Genomic DNA, 19257 nt, shown 5'->3' with positions numbered 1-19257 from the left:
CAAGTCAATATACGTGTTACCTTTTATTTATTATCATCACACCATTATGTCTTTATTACATCATATGAAGTCTTTCAATGTAAAATCAGATCCTTTGGCTCAACTTGCCCATGCTGACCAACATGCCCCATCTGCACTCGTCCCATCTGCCTGCGTTTGGCTGATTTTGTTCTAAACCCATCCTATCCAAGTACCTGTCTAAATGTTTCTTAAACGTTGTGATAGTATCTGCCTCAAATATCTCCTCTTTCACCACGTTCCATACACCTACTATCCTTGGTGTAAAAAAAGTTGGCCTTCAGGTTCCTATTAAATCTTCCCCGCCTCACCTTAAACCTATGTCCTCTGGTTCTTGATTCCCCTACTCTGGGTAAACGTTCTGTACATTTACCTTGTCTATTCCTCTCATGATCCATAAGATCACCCCTCATCCCCCTCCGAACCAGTGCTGTTGCACTCATGTACAGCGCTGCTGAGTATGCTACCCCAGCATGGTGGCGCAGCGCTCATACTAGCAAGCTACACGCCACCCTTAACGACACCATGCAGATCATCACCGGCTGCCTCCGCCCTTCTCCGAGGGAACTCCTGCTGGTGCTCGCAGGTATCGCACCCGCCAAGCTTCGCAGAGAGTTCTTCACTCATAGGCTGGTGTGCAAGGCCCCATCGGACGCCAAACATCCTTTGCACCACCTCGTCCAGGATTCATATCAACTGGGACCTCAATGCCTGTCATCTCGTCACCCTTTCTCACGTCACGCAGCGACCCTCTGTGCCTCCGGTTTCCACATACCAGGAGCATGGAGAACCAGCTGGGAACAGACTTCGCGACCTCCTCAATTCACTGTTGCACCGAACACCACAGCCCCACCCGGCTCGGACATGCCCCGCAAAGAGTGGGTCACCCTGAACCGGCTCCGCACAGGGGTCGGCCGGTTCAACGGCAACGTGCATCGTTGGGGGTTGCGTTCATCAGCAGCCTGCATGTGTGGAGCAGACCAGCAAACAGCGCAGCACGTCATTTTCGATTGCGCTGTCCTCCGCCCCACTGGTGGAGGGGTAGACCTCTCGACCCTCGACAACAGCACATTGCACTGGCTACAGCGCCTGGAGGGCGTTACATAACTTCTGCTGCCTCAAACGCAAGAAGAAGTGCAAGATCTCGCTGGACTATTCCTGATCCATTTGGAAAAGTCTTTGCCCTCTGGCAGCACTCTTTTCTGCAATAAATAAATATATTGTGGCAATCTCATCATTCCATGAACCAACATCATTGTAGCCGAAACAACCCCAGAACATCATCTTTTCTGGCTGTTTGACAAACAGGTCTATGCGGCATTTTGTCACCTGCTGTCTGACTGATTTCCAAACATATTAGCTTTGTTGGCCCTGACCCAAGAAATGGCTTGTGTACCTGAATAACGCCTTTTGAAAAAGGGTCTCGACCCGAAGTGTCACCCATTCCTTCTATCCAGAGATGTTGCCTGTCCCCCTGAGTTACTCCAGCATTTTGTGTGTATCTTCGGTGTAAACCAACATCTGCCATTCCTTCCTACACCTTTTGCCAACCCTTGCATGTCCTACCTTTATAGGCCTACTGGTATTGTTTCTTTATCATAGAAATCGGGCATGTCCCCAACAACTCTCACCAACGTCCACCGATGCACCGCATAAAACATTTCATCGGGATGCATCGCAGTTTGGTTTGGGAACATCTTAGTCAAAGACTGCACAGGTCTTCTGGCATTATGGACGACTTAATGACGCATCAGCACACAGTGCTTGAGCTTGTTGAGACTCCTGCTGCCTCTAAATATTTCTTCAGGCCATCCCTTGTCTTTCTTGGATCCTTCTTACTTTTTCGAATCAGCAAGGTCTCATCTGTTGGAGTCCTCTTTCTTTTGCAGCTGCATCTGCCCATCCTCTTGGGCGATGGTGATCTGATTTTGGATCCTTGCTTGGCAATTCTGGATACAGAAGCTTGGCTCACTCCTATCGACTTTGCCATCTCTCGCTGTGACTTTGAGCAATGTTGATGGAAGATTATAATTTTTCTTCACCTCCCTGGAGTGTTATCCATTTTGTGAATTGCTTCACAAGTTAGAGCGACACATTGGCACAGCAATAGAGTTGCTACCTTCCAGCGACAGACACCCGAGTTCTTAAACTGTGGCCCCTGGTTCTGGGACTCGGTGGGCTGATGGGGCTGTTTCCACGCTGTGTCTCTAAAGTCTAAAGTATTCTTCTCAAATGATGATAAATCACTGGAAATGAATACGTGGAGAATGAAAATTCCCCAGAAGAATATTTTTAGAGAGATTTGTAGGGTTTCAGAAAAAATATAAGAACAAATGGTGGATATAGAAACTCATCATGTGAAAAAATTGCAAAATCAGCTCATGATCCAATTAATTTACCCAAGGATGTAATTCCCAATGCATTTTTAGGGTGAACACAGTATATCCACAACCAGTGTCTTAATTTTAAATAAAATAATTATAATTTTATGAGGGTGTATAGGTGGACACCTATACTTGTATGTTTCAATAATCTTATTGAAACATAAAAGATTATTAAGGGATCGGACACGCTAGAGGCAGGAAACATGTTCCCAATGTTGGGGGAATCCAGAACCAGAGGCCACAGTTTAAGAATAACGGGTAAGCCATTTAGAACGGAGATGAGGAAAAACTTTTTCACTCAGAGAGTTGTAAATCTGTGAAATTCTCTGCCTCAGAAGGCAGTGGAGGCCAATTCTTTGGATGCTTTCAAGATAGAGTTAGATAAAGCTCTTAATGATAGCGGAGTCAGGGGGAGAAGGCAGGATGGGGTACTGATTGTGGATGATCAGCCATGATCACATTGAATGGTGGTGCTGGCTTGATGGGCCAAATGGCCTACTCCTGCACCTATTGTCTATTATCTATTGACATGGATAACAAACAAGAGTTAGTCAGTGGAGGAATAGTGGCAGCAATTCAGCCCTCATTCACCTTCCTGCTATTTTGAGACTTAGTTGAGGTGGCTATCCAGATGGGCGTTATCTTTGGTACAATCTGTTAATGCATAGAATGCCAGTAGAACTTGATGATCAAATTCTAATCATCCTTGGGTATTGTGACTGTCAGGTGCTCCTGGAATCGCACTTCAATTTTTTACATAATTGCTTGGTAGTCACAGTAATGTCAGCTGTAATGGAGCTCCCAAATTTTATCTCAGCATGAGCTGCCGCAATTCCAGTTTGTCACTTGCATTGTACAAGTGGTTACTCCATATTCAGTCTGGGAGCTGTAAGTGTCAGCTTAATTTCTGAATCACAATGATTACCATTTTAAAATTGTTAAGCAGCAGCCCAATTACAACACTGTAAAGGTCTTCTAATTTCAGAATCATTAATCCAGCTTTAAAGCACAAAGGCAGTCGCAGACACCTGCAGTCACTCTGATTTAATTCTTTCCTTCAAGTTGCTTCATATAGCGTATACAGTCCCAGCTGTGATCCGCAAACAAGCTGATAGAGGGTGGAATGCGCTGGGTATTGCTTCCCCGGCCCACAAGAGACCCTGCTAAAGTATTTATCTTCTCCCCAAAGATGATTTCACCTCTCTTGTTGGTGAAGTCATCTTTCGGGACGTTTGAGAGAATGCATTCAGAGTATTATGTGCAGTGATAGTCGGCATATTGTAGGAAGGGTTCATTAAGCTCGAAAGGGCACAGAAAAGATTCACCAAGGTTGTTACCATGTCTGACAGTCTTGAGCGATAGGGAGAGACAGGATAGCCTGGGACTGCTTTCCCTGGAGCGAAGGAGATTGAGGGGTAATGGAGGCTTAGAAAATCATGAGGGGCATAGATAAGGTGCGTGGCCAGTCTTTTTCCCAGGGTAAAGTCTAAAACTAGAAGGCATAGGGTTAAGATAGGCAGAGGGGGGGGGGGAGGAGATTTAAAGGGGACCTGTGTGAGGCAGGTTTTCCACACAGAGACTGATGAGTATCTGGAACAAACTGCCAGAGGAAGTAGTAAGGCAGGTATAAATACAACATATAAAAAACATTTGGACAGGTTTGGAGGGATATTGGTCCACATGGACAAGTGGGACTAACTCAGGAAGACTCCTTGGTCAGCATGGACAGGTTGGGCCAGGGAGCCTGTTTCCTTGTTGTATTAATCTATGACTCTCCAACTGCTCTATTGAAACATATAAGATAATTAGGGGATTGGACACATTAGAGGCAGGAAACATGTTCCCAATGTTGGGGGAGTCCAGAACAAGGGGCCACAGTTTAAGAATAAGGGGTAGGCCATTTAGAACGGAGATGAGGAAGAACTTTTTCAGTCAGAGAGTGGTGAAGGTGTGGAATTCTCTGCCTCAGAAGGCAGTGGAGGCCAGTTCGTTGGATGCTTTCAAGAGAGAGCTGGATAGAGCTCTTAAGGATAGCGGAGTGAGGGGGTATGGGGAGAAGGCAGGAACGGGGTACTGATTGAGAGTGATCAGCCATGATCGCATTGAATGGCGGTGCTGGCTCGAAGGGCTGAATGGCCTACTCCTGCACCTATTGTCTATTGTCTTTTTCCAAAGGAATGGTTGTCAGACTGGGTTAAAACTACCACAGAGGCTAACTCAATCTGCAAACTCTATTAGAAGATAGAGCCGGACAGCATGGGAACAGGTCCTTCAACCTCTGATCACTGTGCCAAACATCATGCCTAATTAAACTAATCTCTTCTGCCCTCATATGTTCCATATCCCTCCATTCCTTGCATATCCCTGTGCCTATCTAAAAGCCTTGTAAATTCCAACATCATATCACCTTTCACCACCACCCATGATGGCATGTTCCGTGCACCCATTGTGCTCTGTGTCAATAAACTGCCCCACACAGTTCCTTTAAATTTTCCTCCTCTCACCTTAAAGCTGCGTCCTCTAGTATTTGACTCTTCCACCCTGGGGAAAATGGTTTGGACTGCCCTCCCTGAATATGCTCTCATAACTTTAGAAACATCTATCAGATTTCTCCTCAGTCTTCAACGATCCAGAAAAAACAATCCAAGTTTGTCCAGCCTCTCTTATCAACTAATACCTTTTAATCCAGGCAGCACCCTGGTAAATTTCCTGCACCCTCACCAAAGACTCCTAAGTGCAGGTATACTCTCCTATGAACTTGCAAACATTTAAACAAATGTTAAATGTTTAACTATCATATACTATTCAAAAGTACAGCTGAATGCCAATCCTGGAAATCAGAACTAAAAGCAGGAAACAATTCCAAGCTTTGTTGCTACTGAATTCACTTCCTCATCCAGTTCTCTGCCCAAGAGTCTTTCCCCAGCATAGTGCTAAGAATAATTTTCAATATATCACTTTTCCCATTCAATCACAGTCTTATCACAGATCTATCCTCTTTGTTCCTTTCCTATTATTCCCTCTTTTTCCTGTTACACACATTCCTTCCCAAGATCTGTTCTATCTGAAACATGTCATGGCTGCTGAAAGGGATCTATCTAAAATGTTATAGAGACACAATGAACTGCAAATGCTGGAATCTTGCACAGAACACAAAGTGCTGGAGGAACTCAGCAGGTCAGGCAGCATCTCTGGAGGGTATTGATAGGCAACATTTTGTGTTGGGACCCTTTTTCAGGCTGATGTTTCAGGTCAGATCCCTACTTAAGACTGAAGGGCCCTGACCCGAAACGTCACCTGTCTATCTCCTCCAGAAATGTTCAATCCAGACTCATTGTTCTACGAACGCAATGTATTTTGCCTCACACGCCAACCGTGCAACCTCCCCTACACTGGGGTACTTCTGCAGCCGACCTTGAAACATCCAGAGCTCCTCTGAGGCTGCAGGAAGTAAGACCCCAGCCCTGACCCACAGCACTGTTGTTTTCCTCCATCCACCACTGCCGCCAACATTTTATTTTTGAACCAAAATTGTTGAGGCACCCTCCTTCTCCAATAGAGACTGCCTAACCTGCCATGGGTTTCCAGCAATTCCTGTTTTTATTAATTCAATTGTCTTGCAGGCATGCCTTGCTTCATTATGGTTGCCAAGCAACACCTAGATCAGAAGGATCACTTTGAATAGTAATTCTGTAAATCAAAATCAATTCACAATGAGAGAGAAGTATCTTTTCCGTTAAATAAGAATTTGAGAATTCAGAAACCAAGAGATGTTCTAATGTAAGAACAGAAATTGCTTGGAAGATCAGGCATTTTCTAAGGAAAGCTAATATCTCTTAGGCAGCTCAATAGGACTTCAGTTAGGCTGCATTTGGAGTGTGTGCACTTCTGGTTGCCCCCTTACAGGAAAGATGTGGAGGCTTTGAAGAGGAACTTTACCAGAATGATGCCTGGATTAGAGGGTTTCAGCTACAGGGAGGGGTTGGATAGATTTGGATTGTTTTCTCTGGAACGTCAGAGATTGAAGTATATAAAATTATGAAAGGCATAGATAAGGTAGACAGTCAAAACATTTATTCCCAGGGTGGAAATGTGCAACACTAGAGGGCATAGCTATATTGTAAAAGGGGGAAAGTTTGATGGAGATGTGCAGGGCAAATGTTTACACAGAGAGTGGGGGGAGGAGCCTAGAAAGCATGCCACGGGTGATGGTGGAAGCAGATATGATCGTGGCGTTTAAGAGGCTTTTATATAGGCGAATGGAAGTGGAGGGAATAGAGGGATATGGATCATGTACAGGCAGATGAGATCAGTTTAACTAGGCATTATATTCAGCACAAACATTGTGGACCATTCCTGTACTGTACTGTTCTATGGTCTATGAAATGAAAATGAAGTTAACGGACCAGATCACCTGGGACAGCATAGTCCTCAAACCTCCTCCTAGATAGGGTATTCAGCAAGAAATGACTAGGTTTTGTTTGGTGGAACCTCCTACCCTAACATCATACTACCCAAATGGCCATTTAGAACCCACATTGTCAAAGTATTTTTGAACAGCTTCTAAATGTTTCTGAAGATCAGATTCAATGGCAAAATACATGATGAAACAATAAAAAGGTTCAAGTAAAGAAAACAGTGGGGTGTCAAGTGGAGAGTAAATGGCAAAAGCTGAATCATCATTTGAAACTTTTGATTATTGAGCCGGACAGCTGTAATGTTCCTAATTGAAAGTACGGTATTGATCATTGAGCTACTAATGAGGCTAATTGGAACTTTGAAAAAGATCAAAGAGAGAAATGTCAAAGTAGAGATGATTGAGGCTTAAAGTGAATTTGGGATAAAGGTTGCAGATTAAATGCATCTCAAAAAAATATATATCTCCAAAATAAAAGAGACTACATTTAGAATAGCAAAGACAATATGCAGACATGAAAAGAGCAGTTAGTCACAATTTTGCTGGGAATGTTTTTTTTATGGCTGTGAACATTTGAAGAGGAGAGGCAAAGGGGCATGTGGGGCATCTCTTCCACTTGCACTGTCAGGTGCCATGGAGAAGGTATGGTGTGTTGAACACAATTAAGTAGGGAGGCATGATGCTAAAAGGGAACAATCCCTTAAAATGATGAAAGGCAGGAGAGGGTGTGTTTGGTGGTGCCATCAAGATGAGGGTGCAGACATGGCAGAGCATTATCCCTTGAAGTAGAACTCGCCTGACATGAACTTGATTGAGAAAGGGTGATAGATGACAACCAAGAAACAGATATGGGGAATGCTACTAACATGGTGAAGTGAAACCTGCAGTTGAGGAGAAAGAACATATCAAAAGCACAGTATAGAAGGTGAATTCATCAGAAAAGGTGTGAATGGAAAAGAAAAATCTCTGAAAATCAGTAGGAAATATGGTGAAAGTAACTTTGGGAGTTATTGGTCTTATAGTGGCTATTGGGTGACAATCTCACTCTGAAATGTAGATAGAAAAGTCAAAGTAGGTCATGGAAAAGTTATTAGTTGCTTGTTTACTACATGCCATCCCCCCAAAAAAACAATTTATTCTAATGATTCCTATCTGTCAACCAACTTTTGTCATCTCTATAATTCTCCATGACCATTATATTTTCACCCAATTTAATTTGTGGAACTTCCGTTCACATCTTCAAAATTGTGGCCCCGTCATTTCAGTCTTCTTTAGATTCAATGAACATTTTTTTCCCCGTGCTTAGTACATTCCCTGATACTTTTAATGCCCTCCTTCGTGGTCATATTTTTTATCGATTGAAAGATGCAGCATGGAAACAGGCCCTTCAGCCCACTGACCATTGATCACCCATTCAGACAAGTTCAATGTTATCCTTCTTTCGCATGCACTCCCTCCACACTTTACAGAAGTCAATTAACCTACACATCTTTAGGATATGGGAGGAAACCCATATGGTCACAGGGAGAATATGATTCAACAATGATTCAATTATACTTTATTGTCACATGTACCGAGGTAGAGTGAAATGCTGTTTTGCTATCCATGATGTAAAGCCAAATGTAGAGCTATTTTCCAAAGACTATCACTGGTCTTGTTTCCTATGGAAATCTTCTATTTGGAACCTTTGTGCTTGGAAGGTTGGCACTCTATCTTAGTGTATGTCTAAACTTAGGTAACAAGCTTCCACTGCACTCAATGTCCAACACAGACTATGCATTCTTCACAGCATCCTCGTGTTAACTTCCCTTCAGTCAAAATCCTGGTCCCATCAATGATATAATCACAACTATGCTGGGCAATCGTGTACAGACATTTCCACAATATAATAACTGCTTAAATCTTATAATTGCAGAGGCCACATTTGGATTATTGTGTTTAATTGTAGTCATCATGATTTTGTTAAGCTGGAAAGAGTGCAGGGAAGATTTACGAGGATGTTGCCAGGACTTGAGTGTCTGAGCTGAAGACTAACTAGGTTGGGCAGACTAGGACTTTATTCCGTGGAGCACTGGAGGCTGAAGGGTGATCTTATAGAGTTGTATAAGATCATGAGGAGAATAGATAGGGTAGATTCTCTGTGCCTTTTACCCAGAATAGAGGAATCGAACCAGAGGTCAGAGGTTTAAGAGGAAAGAGGGACAACTTTTTCACACAGAGGGTGGTGGGTATGTGGAACAAGCTGCCAGAGGAGATAGTTAGGGCATGTACCATAACAACATATTAAAGACATATAGACAGGTATATGGATAGGAAAGGTTTAGAGGAATATGGACCAAACGTGGGCAATTGGGACTAGTGTAGATGAGGCACCTTGGTCGGCATGAGCGTTGGTCTGAAGGGCCTGTTTCCATGTTATATAGTTCTATGACTATGGGGCTCTATTTGTTACATTTTAAAGTCATAGAAACATACAGCATGGAAACAGGCACTGTAGTTTAATCTCTGTTTAATCTTCTGATCTGTTCTTGCTCATTACATTATAAAAATTGCAAGCATATATAGACAGCACATCAAAATAATCACTAGTGCTATTTTGAAGATGTTTGCAACATTTTATGAAATTACTTATATGGCACACATTTGTTATAATCCAGTTTTATTACCCATGATGCCTTTCTTGGTGTTTCTCCTATCACCTTTCCTTACAGATGCTGTTTTATAATAAATATGGTTTTGATCTAAAAAAACAAGTCCTTTGAGTGAATTGGCACACATTTGTTATAATCCAGTTTTATTACCCATGATGCCTTTCTTGGTGTTTCTCCTATTGCCTTTCCTTACAGATGCTGTTTTATAATAAATAAGGTTTTGATCTAAAAAAACAAGTCCTTTGAGTGAATTGTGGACAAATTGTAATGTACGCCTTTCAAAAATTGTTGACTCCCAGGAACAAGTTTCTGAAATAGAGGAAACTGAGGGAGAGACCTGATAGAGGCATTCGAAATAAAGAGCGGCACTGGCAATCTATCTAAAATTAGAAGCCGTTGGGTTAGTGCAAGAGTAAGATGTTTCAAAAGGATCTGAGGAATCTGAAGGAATCACACATAGGTCGTTTTGAATCTGGATCACACTGAGTAGATGGTGGAAGCAGAGGCTCTAACAATAATCATGAAATGGGTAAATAAATACATCAATCACCGAAACATAGAAATCGATGGACCTAATGCTGGTAAATGGGATTTGTTATTAAAAGGTACTGTCCAGTGGCTTTGACATCGACCATGATGAAGTGCTTTGTGAGGCTTATTTTGGAATGCATTTAATCCAGTCTACCAAGCAGCCTTGACCCACTGCAGTTCGCCAACTGCCACAACTGGTCCATAGCTGAAGATTCCATCTTCTCCCCTCTTCTCTCATTCCTGGAACACCTGGATAAGAGAGGCACCTACACCAGACTTCCATTCATAGACTACAGCTCTTTTAACACCATTATCCCATCCAAGCTCATCACCAAACTCATGGAACTTGGAGTCAGCACTAATCGCTGCAACTGGATCCTCGACTTCCTGACTAACAGACCACAATCAGTGAGGATAGGGGACAAAGCCTCTACGATAATCCTCAATGCTGGTGCCCAACAATGATGCATTCTCAGCCCCTTCTCCTTATATGCTCACGACTCAAATAATGACGAGACAGAGTACAGGAAGTAGATTGAGAACCTTGTGTCCTGGTGTCAAGACAACAATCTTTCTCTCATTGTCAGCAAGACAAAGGAGATAGTGATCGACTTCAGGAAGCAAAGCTGTACACATACCCTGGTATGCATTGATGGTGCCGAAATAGAAATGGTTGAAAGCTTCAAGTTCTGAGGAGTAAATATCATCAGCAGCTTTTCTTGGACCACTCATCGTGAAGCAATGGCCAAGAAAGCACACCAACGCTCTACTTCCTTAGAAGGTTTAGGAAGTTTGGCATGTCCCCAACAACTCTACCCAAGAGCTCTACAGATGTGCTGTAGAAAGCATTATATCGGGATGTATCACAGCATGGTTTGTGAACAGGTCCATCCAAGACCGCAAGAAATTGCAGAGAATTGTGGACGCAGCCCAGTGCATCAGACAAACCAACCTCCCTTCCATTGACTCCATTTACACTTCACGCTGCCTTGGCAAGGCCACCAGCATAATCAAGGATGCGCCTCACCCTGCTGACTCTATCTTCTCCCCTCTTCCATCAGGCAAGAGGTACACAAGTGTGAAAACGCACACCTCCGTATTAAGAGACAGTTTCTTCCCTGCTGATATCGAGCAACTGAACCATCCTATCAACAACTAGAGAATGATCCTGAGCTACTATTTTCCTCATTGGAAACTCTTGGACTATCTTTAATCGGACTTTATCTTGCACTAAACGTTATTCCCTTTATCATATATCTGTACACTGTGAATGGCTCGATTGTAATCATGTAGAGTTTTTCTGCTGATTGATTAGCATGCAACAAAAGCTTTTCACTGTACCTTGGTCCACATGACTATAAAATTAACTAAATTAAACTAAAGGTACTTATGGTTGGCATGGACATGGTGGACCCAAGGGCCTGTTTCTATGGTGTATGTCTCTGACTCTATCTCTCGTGTCATGGGGGCAGAATCTTGTTTTCCACTTCCAAAGTTCAGTGTCATGGAATTGAATTTCTGAAACAAAATGCAATGATCTGCTGCTTTGTTCTGCATTTAATGCATGCATCCAAGAACTAATATGTGCACTGCAAAATTTGATTTCAAATATATATTTCAGAATCATTTACATATAGATCTTGACTTCATCACTCTGAAATTCCATTCAAAAGATGCTGTGCCTTTTATATTTTTGATTTCCTTGACTTCTCTGATTTAGTGTCACTCATCATGGCTCTGTTGAACAATTTACTCCCTTCATATATTTATATAGGGAGTTATATAAATTATATTTATTTTTATATACTCCCTATATAAATCTCTGGTAATTATTAAACTTTATAATTATATTTATCAGTTTATAATGTAATTTATAATTATAAATTAGCCAAGGTTCGTGGAACTCAGCATTTGCGTTTGGCAATTGTAATTGGTTGGATATTCATTCTTAGTGAGCACGGGAATAAACCACCTCTCTGCTCTTATGCAATGCTAAAGAGTGGATGATCAAAATCTAAATGGATAATACTTTGTCGTCAATTGTCATTTCTAGGCTTGCTTTTTGTAACAGATATAATCATAGTCATAATCATACTTTATTAGCCAAGTATGTTTTGCAACATACGAGGAATTTGTTTTGCCATACAGTCATGCCAATTAAAAGCAACAGAATACACAAAATACATTAGTATAAGAAAATAACTGCAGATGCTGGTACAAATCGATTTATTCACAAAATGCTGGAGTAACTCAGCAGGTCAGGCAGCATCTCGGGAGAGAAGGAATGGGTGACGTTTCGGGTCGAGACCCTTCTTCAGACTGATGTCAGGGGGGTGGGACAAAGGAAGGATATAGGTGGAGACAGGAAGATAGAGGGAGATCTGGGAAGGAGGAGGGGAAGGGAGGGACAGAGGAACTATCTAAAGTTGGAGAAGTCGACGTTCATACCACTGGGCTGCAAACTGCCCAGGCGAAATATGAGGTGCTGTTCCTCCAACTTCCGGTGGGCCTCACTATGGCACTGGAGGAGGCCCATGAAAGAAAGGTCAGACTGGGAATGGGAGGGGGCCACCGGGAGATCAGTTTTGTTAATGCGGACCGAGCGCAGGTGTTCAGCGAAGCGATCGCCGAGCCTGCGCTTGGTTTCGCTGATGTAAATAAGTTGACATCTAGAGCAGCGGATGCAATAGATGAGGTTGGAGGAGGTGCAGGTGAACCTTTGTCTCACCTGGAAAGACTGTTTGGGTCCTTGGATGGAGTTGAGGGGGGAGGTAAAGGGACAGGTGTTGCATCTCGTGCGGTTGCAGGGGAAAATACATTTTTGTTTATTTTTAAATACAGAGTATGTTGCCATATCCAAGCTCATTTTTTCCAAATATACATATCAAAACAGAACATTTGAGTATTATACAAACAATATGGACGGGCATGTTTATAAAAAAACATCTGAAAAATAAATAATGGAGGAAAAAAAAGTAAATAATAAAAATAAAAACAAATAAATACATAAATAAAGTGCAAAAGGCGACTACAGTACATAGGGAGCAGTTCAGTGTAATAATTCTTTTGTGAAGACTCTCTTGTTTCTAAACCTCTAACTCTCTTGTCCTCTATCCCTTATTCATAATTTCATTAAAATGGATGGGTTAGAGTGTGGATAGGTTTACGTTATGTGTCAATATTCTTCTGTGCAAGAAATGACACACATGGTTGCCAGATTTTTTTTAATTGGTTGACTCTATCCTTTAGAACATATCTTATTCTTTCTAAATATAATGTACTGGCCAAGTCATGGAGCCACATTCTGGAATTGGGAGCTGTTGGTTTTTTTCCATGATATGAGCAGTAGTTTCTTTGCCGTAATGAGACAGTAGGAGAGGAATTGTCGTTGAGCGGCTGTGAGTTGTCTTGATGTTTCAGATACCCCAAAGATGATTAATAAGGGCTCTGGGTTTAATGGGATGTTAAGAATGTCTGAGATATTCTTAAATATATCAGACCAGAAAGAGGTGAGTTTAGGGCATGATACAAAGTTATGAAAAAGAATAGCATCTGAGGAGTGATATTTATCACGCAGGAGAAACATTTGAATATATACTGTGTATTTTTGATTTGGAGTAGTGAAGTCTATGTATAATTTTGAACTGTATGAGGCAGTGTCTAGCATTGTTTGAGCATCTGTGTATAAGTTCGAGGCTTTCCTCCCATATTTCACCTGGTATTTGCACATTTATGTATTTTTCCCAGTTGATCTTATACTTGCTAGAGGATGGGGAGGTTATTGATAGAAGGACATCATACATATAGGAGATGAGTTTGTCTTTATATGGTGATGTTTTAAAGCAGTCATCTATTTGAGAATGCCTCTCAACTTCAAATCCCGACAGGTGTTTTCGTATATAATTCCTGATTTGCAAGCATCTGAAGAAGTTACTATTTGGGAGTTCAAATTTCCTTCGTAACTGTGTAAAGGTGGTAAACGTACCATCGATATATAAGTCTCTGACACTGTGGATTCCTAATTCACTCCATTTAGAGAAGGTCTCATCTAAAATAGATGGCTTGAATGTGGGGTTGTTTGCAATGGGCAAAGCGAGAGATATAGGTTTCAGTTCAAAATGGGTTCTGATTTGCTTCCATATACGTATCAAATTGTGCGTAACAGGATTAAATCCATAATATGATTTATCAATTGAAGTAGGAGCTAGTAGGATGGTACCTATTGAGTATTGGTGCCAATTATCTTGTTCTATTTTTAGCCAATTCAGAGGGATGTTTGAGGTGTCAAGCCAGAAAGCAAAGGATTTGATGGCAGAGGCCCAGTAATATAACCTGAAATTTGGAAGAGCAAGCCCGCCCATACATTTTAACATAAACATCCACCACAGTGACTCCACATTCCTCACTGTGATGGAAGGCGAAGAAAAGTTAAAACTCTTCCCTTCTTTGTTCTCCCACGGTCGGGGGCCTCGAGCCTTCCGTTGACAGATCGATCTTGACTCCCGTAGCCGGCAGCGTTTGGGCCCTCCGCATCGGGGCGATCAAGCTTCTGCATCGGGGGGGGATCTCAGCTCCCCCACGCCGGGCGATCTGACCCGGATCGGGTCTAGTCGAATCTTCTGCGACTATTGGACTATACTAAATAGGGCAATAGAATCAAGAATAAAATGGTGCACAAACTTGGCATTCATCCACTTAAATCAATGATTATAATCATTAGATTTTAACCCTTGTCAAAACGTCGAATTACATTAAAAGGATAGATTTTCTAGGCCCTATATATAAAATATAATGATTTTAAAGCTATTATTGTGCAAAATAGCTTTAAATGCACAATAAGCAGTAAGATTCTCAAATTTAGCCGTTATGAATTTCCTGCATAGCCTTTTGCTTGTGAAACTACCTTGAGAATTTTGTAGCATTATATAAGTCTCATTATATAACAATTTTCTGTAGCATTTTTTCCTTTTCTACATTAACTGTACGATTTCATTCCATGGTTTCATTCTATGGAAACAAAAGCGACTGGTTAGGGTTAGGGCACATACGGAGACAAGGAAGATTAAAACAGTGCAATCACCCAGATTTGACAAAGGTAAATTAAAATCTCAACTCTATTTACAAATGGCCATTTTGGTCAAAATGGCCAAATGAGTAAATGCTTGACCCCAATATGTGACAGAAGGGGTCATCAATGCAATTCCAGCTCAGAGTAACCTGTGCATCTACTGTGGACTAAACATGAGTTCATTTCAATGTGTCTCTATCAATTGTGGATGAATCCCTTGTGATGGAGGTATTAGAAACATAGAAAATAAGTGCAGGAGGAGGCCATTTGGCCCTACGAGCCAGCACCAGCATTCATTGTGATCATGGCTGATCATCCACAATCAGTAACCTGTGCCTGCCTTCTCCCCATATTCCTTGATTCCACTAGCCCCGAGAGCTCTATCTAACTCTCTTTTAAATTCATCCAGTGAATTGGCCTCCACCGTCTTCTATGGCAGAGAATTCCACAAATTCACAACTCTGGGTGAAACAGTTTCTTCTCACCTCAGTTTTAATTGGCCTCCCCTTTATTCTTAGGCTGTGGCCCCTGGTTCTGGACTCCTCCAACATTGGAACATTTTTTCTGCATCAAGCTTGTCCAGTCCTTTTATAATTTTATACATCTGTATAAGATCCTTATTGCTATATTTATAGTCTTCTTCTTGCGTTTGAGGCAGCAGAAATTATGTAAAGCCCTCCAGGCGCTGTAGCCAGTGCAATGTGCTGTTGTCGAGGGCCGTGAGGTCTACCCCTCCACCAGGGGAACGGAGGACAGTGCAGTCGAAAATGACGTGCTGCGCTGTTTGCTGGTCTGCTCCACACACGCAGGCTGCTGATGAACGCAACCCCCAATGATGCATGTTGCCGTTGAACCGGCCGACCCATGTATGGAGCCGGTTCAGGGCGACCCACTCTTTGCGGGGCATGTCCGAGCCGGGTGGGGCTGTGGTGTTCGATGCGACAGTGAATTATATTCATGATCATATTGAATGGCGATGCAGGCTCGAAGGGCCGAATGGCCTACTCCTGCACCTATTTTCTATGTTTCTATGAATTGAGGAGGTCGCAATGTCTGTTCCTAGCTGGTTCTCCATGCTCCTAGTATGTTGAAACCAGAGCCACAGAGGGTCACTGCATGACGGGAGAAAGGGCGACGAGATGACAGTCGTTGAGGTCCCAGTTGCTGTGAATCCTGGGCGAGGTGGTGCAAAGGATGGTTGGCGTCCGATGGGGCCTTGCACACCAGCCTATGAGTGAAGAACTCTCTGCAAAGCTTGGCGGTTGCGATACCTGCGAGCACCGGCAGGGGATCCGTCAGAGTAGGGCGAAGGCAGCCAGTGATGATCCGCATGGTGTCGTTGAGGGTGGCGTCTAGCTTGCTGGTATGAGCGCTGCGGCACCATGCTGGGGTGGCGTACTCAGCGGCGCTGTACACGAGTGCAAGAGCACTCGTTCGAAGAGTAGATGTCCTGGCGCCCCATGATGATCCGGCCAAGCAACGCAGGAGGTTGTTCCGTGCCGAGACTTTAGCATGGAGAGCTTCAAGGTGTTGCTTGTAGGTCAGCTGCCCATCTAGTTTCACCCCAAGGTATGTAGGAAATGGGTTGCAGGGTAGGGGATGACCCATTGACGGTGACGGTTAGGTGGCGTTGAGCTTCCTTGTTGTTCAGGTGAAAGGCCGTTGTGGTGGTTTTTGCCACACTCATATTTTTAGTCACCAACAGCCAAGGAAGACAATAGTGACATTTCTGTGGCACAGGATGATGTGGGTGATGGGGATTGAGGCAGGGAGATAAGACGGTGTTGGGAATCGCCAAAATAATTAGTGCCTGCTTGAATAACTAGAATAGCTCTTATTTAATGCCACATGCTCAGACTATGTAACATTTGTATACCATGGAGGAGTGCTTATTAATTCTAGATTTGCTGACAATTATATGAAACCATAATTTTAGTGCATTTCTTTAGTTATTCTGGAGGCATTAACATAATATTGTAAAACTGGACTGAAGTCCCCATGTGGCATTAAATAAGCAGCTACTCGGCTGAATCAAGCAGGCACTAAAATTACTCCAACATTATCCTAAGAAGCACACATACTTTTTTGGGACCTGGCTTAAACATTTTGTCAATTAATGCTACTAAAACCCAATTATTCTTCTCATCAGTGTTTGCAAAACATAGCTCATTAAAAGTGGCTAAGTCTCATTATATAACAATATTTTTGAATGAACTTGCTGGATTTGTTTGATGACTCAGCACCCAACCCCAATCTCACAACACAAAGTAATTGGTACAACCAGATCCCAACTTTGAATCTTAAATTATGCTCTCATTTGCTTGGGCAAGACTTTTACCGACCACAAAAACACGTAAAAATAAATGAGATGTCTATATAGATCTGGAATGAGCCCTGCTATCAAAGGACACATGAGCATAGGATCAGGAGGAGGCTATGCAGCCCCACACATCCCATTCTTTATGAAGATAGACACAAAAAGCTGGAGTAACTCAGCGGGACAGGCAGCATCTCTGGAGAGAGGGAATGTTTTAGATTTAGAGATACAGCGCAGAAACAGGCCCTTCGGCCCACCGGGTCCGCGCCGCCCAGCGATCCCCGCATATTAACACTATCCTACATCCACAAGGGATAATTTTTACATTTGCCTAGCCAATTAACCTACAAACCTGCACGTCTTTGGAGTGTGGGAGGAAACCGAAGATCTCGGAGAAAACCCACGCAGGTCACGGGGAGAACGTACAAACTCCATACAGACAGCACCCATAGTCAGGATCGAACCTGAGTCTCCGGCGCTGCATTCGCTGTAAGGCAGCAACTCTACCTCTGCGCCACCAGAAGGAATGGGTGACGTTTCGGGTCGAGACCTTTCTTCAGACCTGAAATGTCACCCATTCCTTCTCTCCAGAGATGCTACTTGTCCCGCTGATTTCTCCAGCTTTTTGTGTCTATATTAGGTTTAAACCAGCATCTGCAGTTCCTTCCTACACCATTCTTTATGAATACAGGTGTCCAAAATTGGGGTGGGGGGGGGGGGGGGGTGTGCCTCACAAATCATTCTACGTGACTTGCTTGCCATAAAGTAACCATATTCATTTATGTTAATTTCACTTGCAGTTGTGGTCACATCTACCATGCTCATTGTCTCCAAAGTAAAGACTGTGGGGTTCAAATTGAAGGACAGACAAGATGGACTTGCTACAAATGCAACTCTGGTAATAAAGCAGGAAGACGCCGAGATTTGGGATCAGATGTCAACAAGGGTCGTAGCACTTCCTTGGCACAGGTAAGATGGTTTAGAATAAAAGATGTTTCCTTGATGGTCATAATTCCAATGTTCCTCAGAGGATGTGCTGTTGTTTACATGACATTGAACAGAATCTTTCTTTCCCCAGCTATTTTAACCTTTTCTTTAAAATGAGTGAAATTTGCTCTGATTTTTCAGTCTATCCTTTGTGTTAATATGCAATCAGAATATAAGTCTGTGTACAGATAGATGGGAAATGGCAATGTTGGGAAGTTGGGATTGAAGTATGTTTGTGGTCATGTGGTTTATGGGATGGTTTTTCATCATCTAAATTTAGTACTGATGAACTGAGTTTTATCCATAGTTTGTGCATAAATGTCAGATTCTTAATCTCGTTGTACGTGTACAGTGACAATAAAGATATTGTATTGTATTGTCAGAGCATGGTAGTGTGAAATAACTACATCTATTGAAAATAATCCATTTCCCTAAGGCTCCTTTCGTGTTGTAAGATTTTGTTCTTGGGTGCAACCTTTCAAGGAGATAGCTTGTATAAAGTCACACATTACCAAGAAGCGAATGTTTTGTCAGAAAAAGCATGTTGACGTTTTCCAGGTGAATAACTGAGAATATTTGCTGTGAAATAACAGAACCTAAAACAAAGACTCAGTCACCTTGCCGTGTCCTGTCATCTATATTGACAGTCACTTCAGACAAATTAGTCGTTTTCTTCATGTCAGGTGGTGATACACAAAGCAGCTGTTCTCACCATTACTGAGAAGTAAACCGAGGATTTTCTTGTCTCTAATTATTAAGGATCTGTGCTTTAATATAGTTAGATCCAAATTAGTTCCTATCACGATAGAAACAAACCGTATTTATCCAATTATTGACTTGAATTTCGTGCTAGGAATAGCTTTGAGGCTATCGCAACTCATTGT

General features: G+C 42.4%; 1 protein-coding gene across 3 annotated transcripts in view; it reads left to right on the top strand.

Annotated features, from left to right (window-relative positions):
• vps8 (VPS8 subunit of CORVET complex) overlaps positions 1 to 19257 on the top strand; it is a 432205-nt gene that overhangs the window by 327709 nt on the left and 85239 nt on the right. For all 3 annotated transcript variants that reach the window (XM_078403484.1, XM_078403485.1, XM_078403483.1), the window contains one exon: positions 18187 to 18355. In XM_078403484.1, coding sequence (XP_078259610.1) covers positions 18187 to 18355 — 169 coding nt within the window. The remainder of the gene's footprint in view (positions 1 to 18186; positions 18356 to 19257) is intronic.

The sequence above is a fragment of the Rhinoraja longicauda genome, chromosome 8 (genome assembly GCF_053455715.1).
Source record: "Rhinoraja longicauda isolate Sanriku21f chromosome 8, sRhiLon1.1, whole genome shotgun sequence".
NCBI lineage: Eukaryota > Metazoa > Chordata > Chondrichthyes > Rajiformes > Arhynchobatidae > Rhinoraja > Rhinoraja longicauda.
Note: the sequence above shows the minus strand (reverse complement) of the source record. Positions and strands in the feature narration are given on the sequence as shown.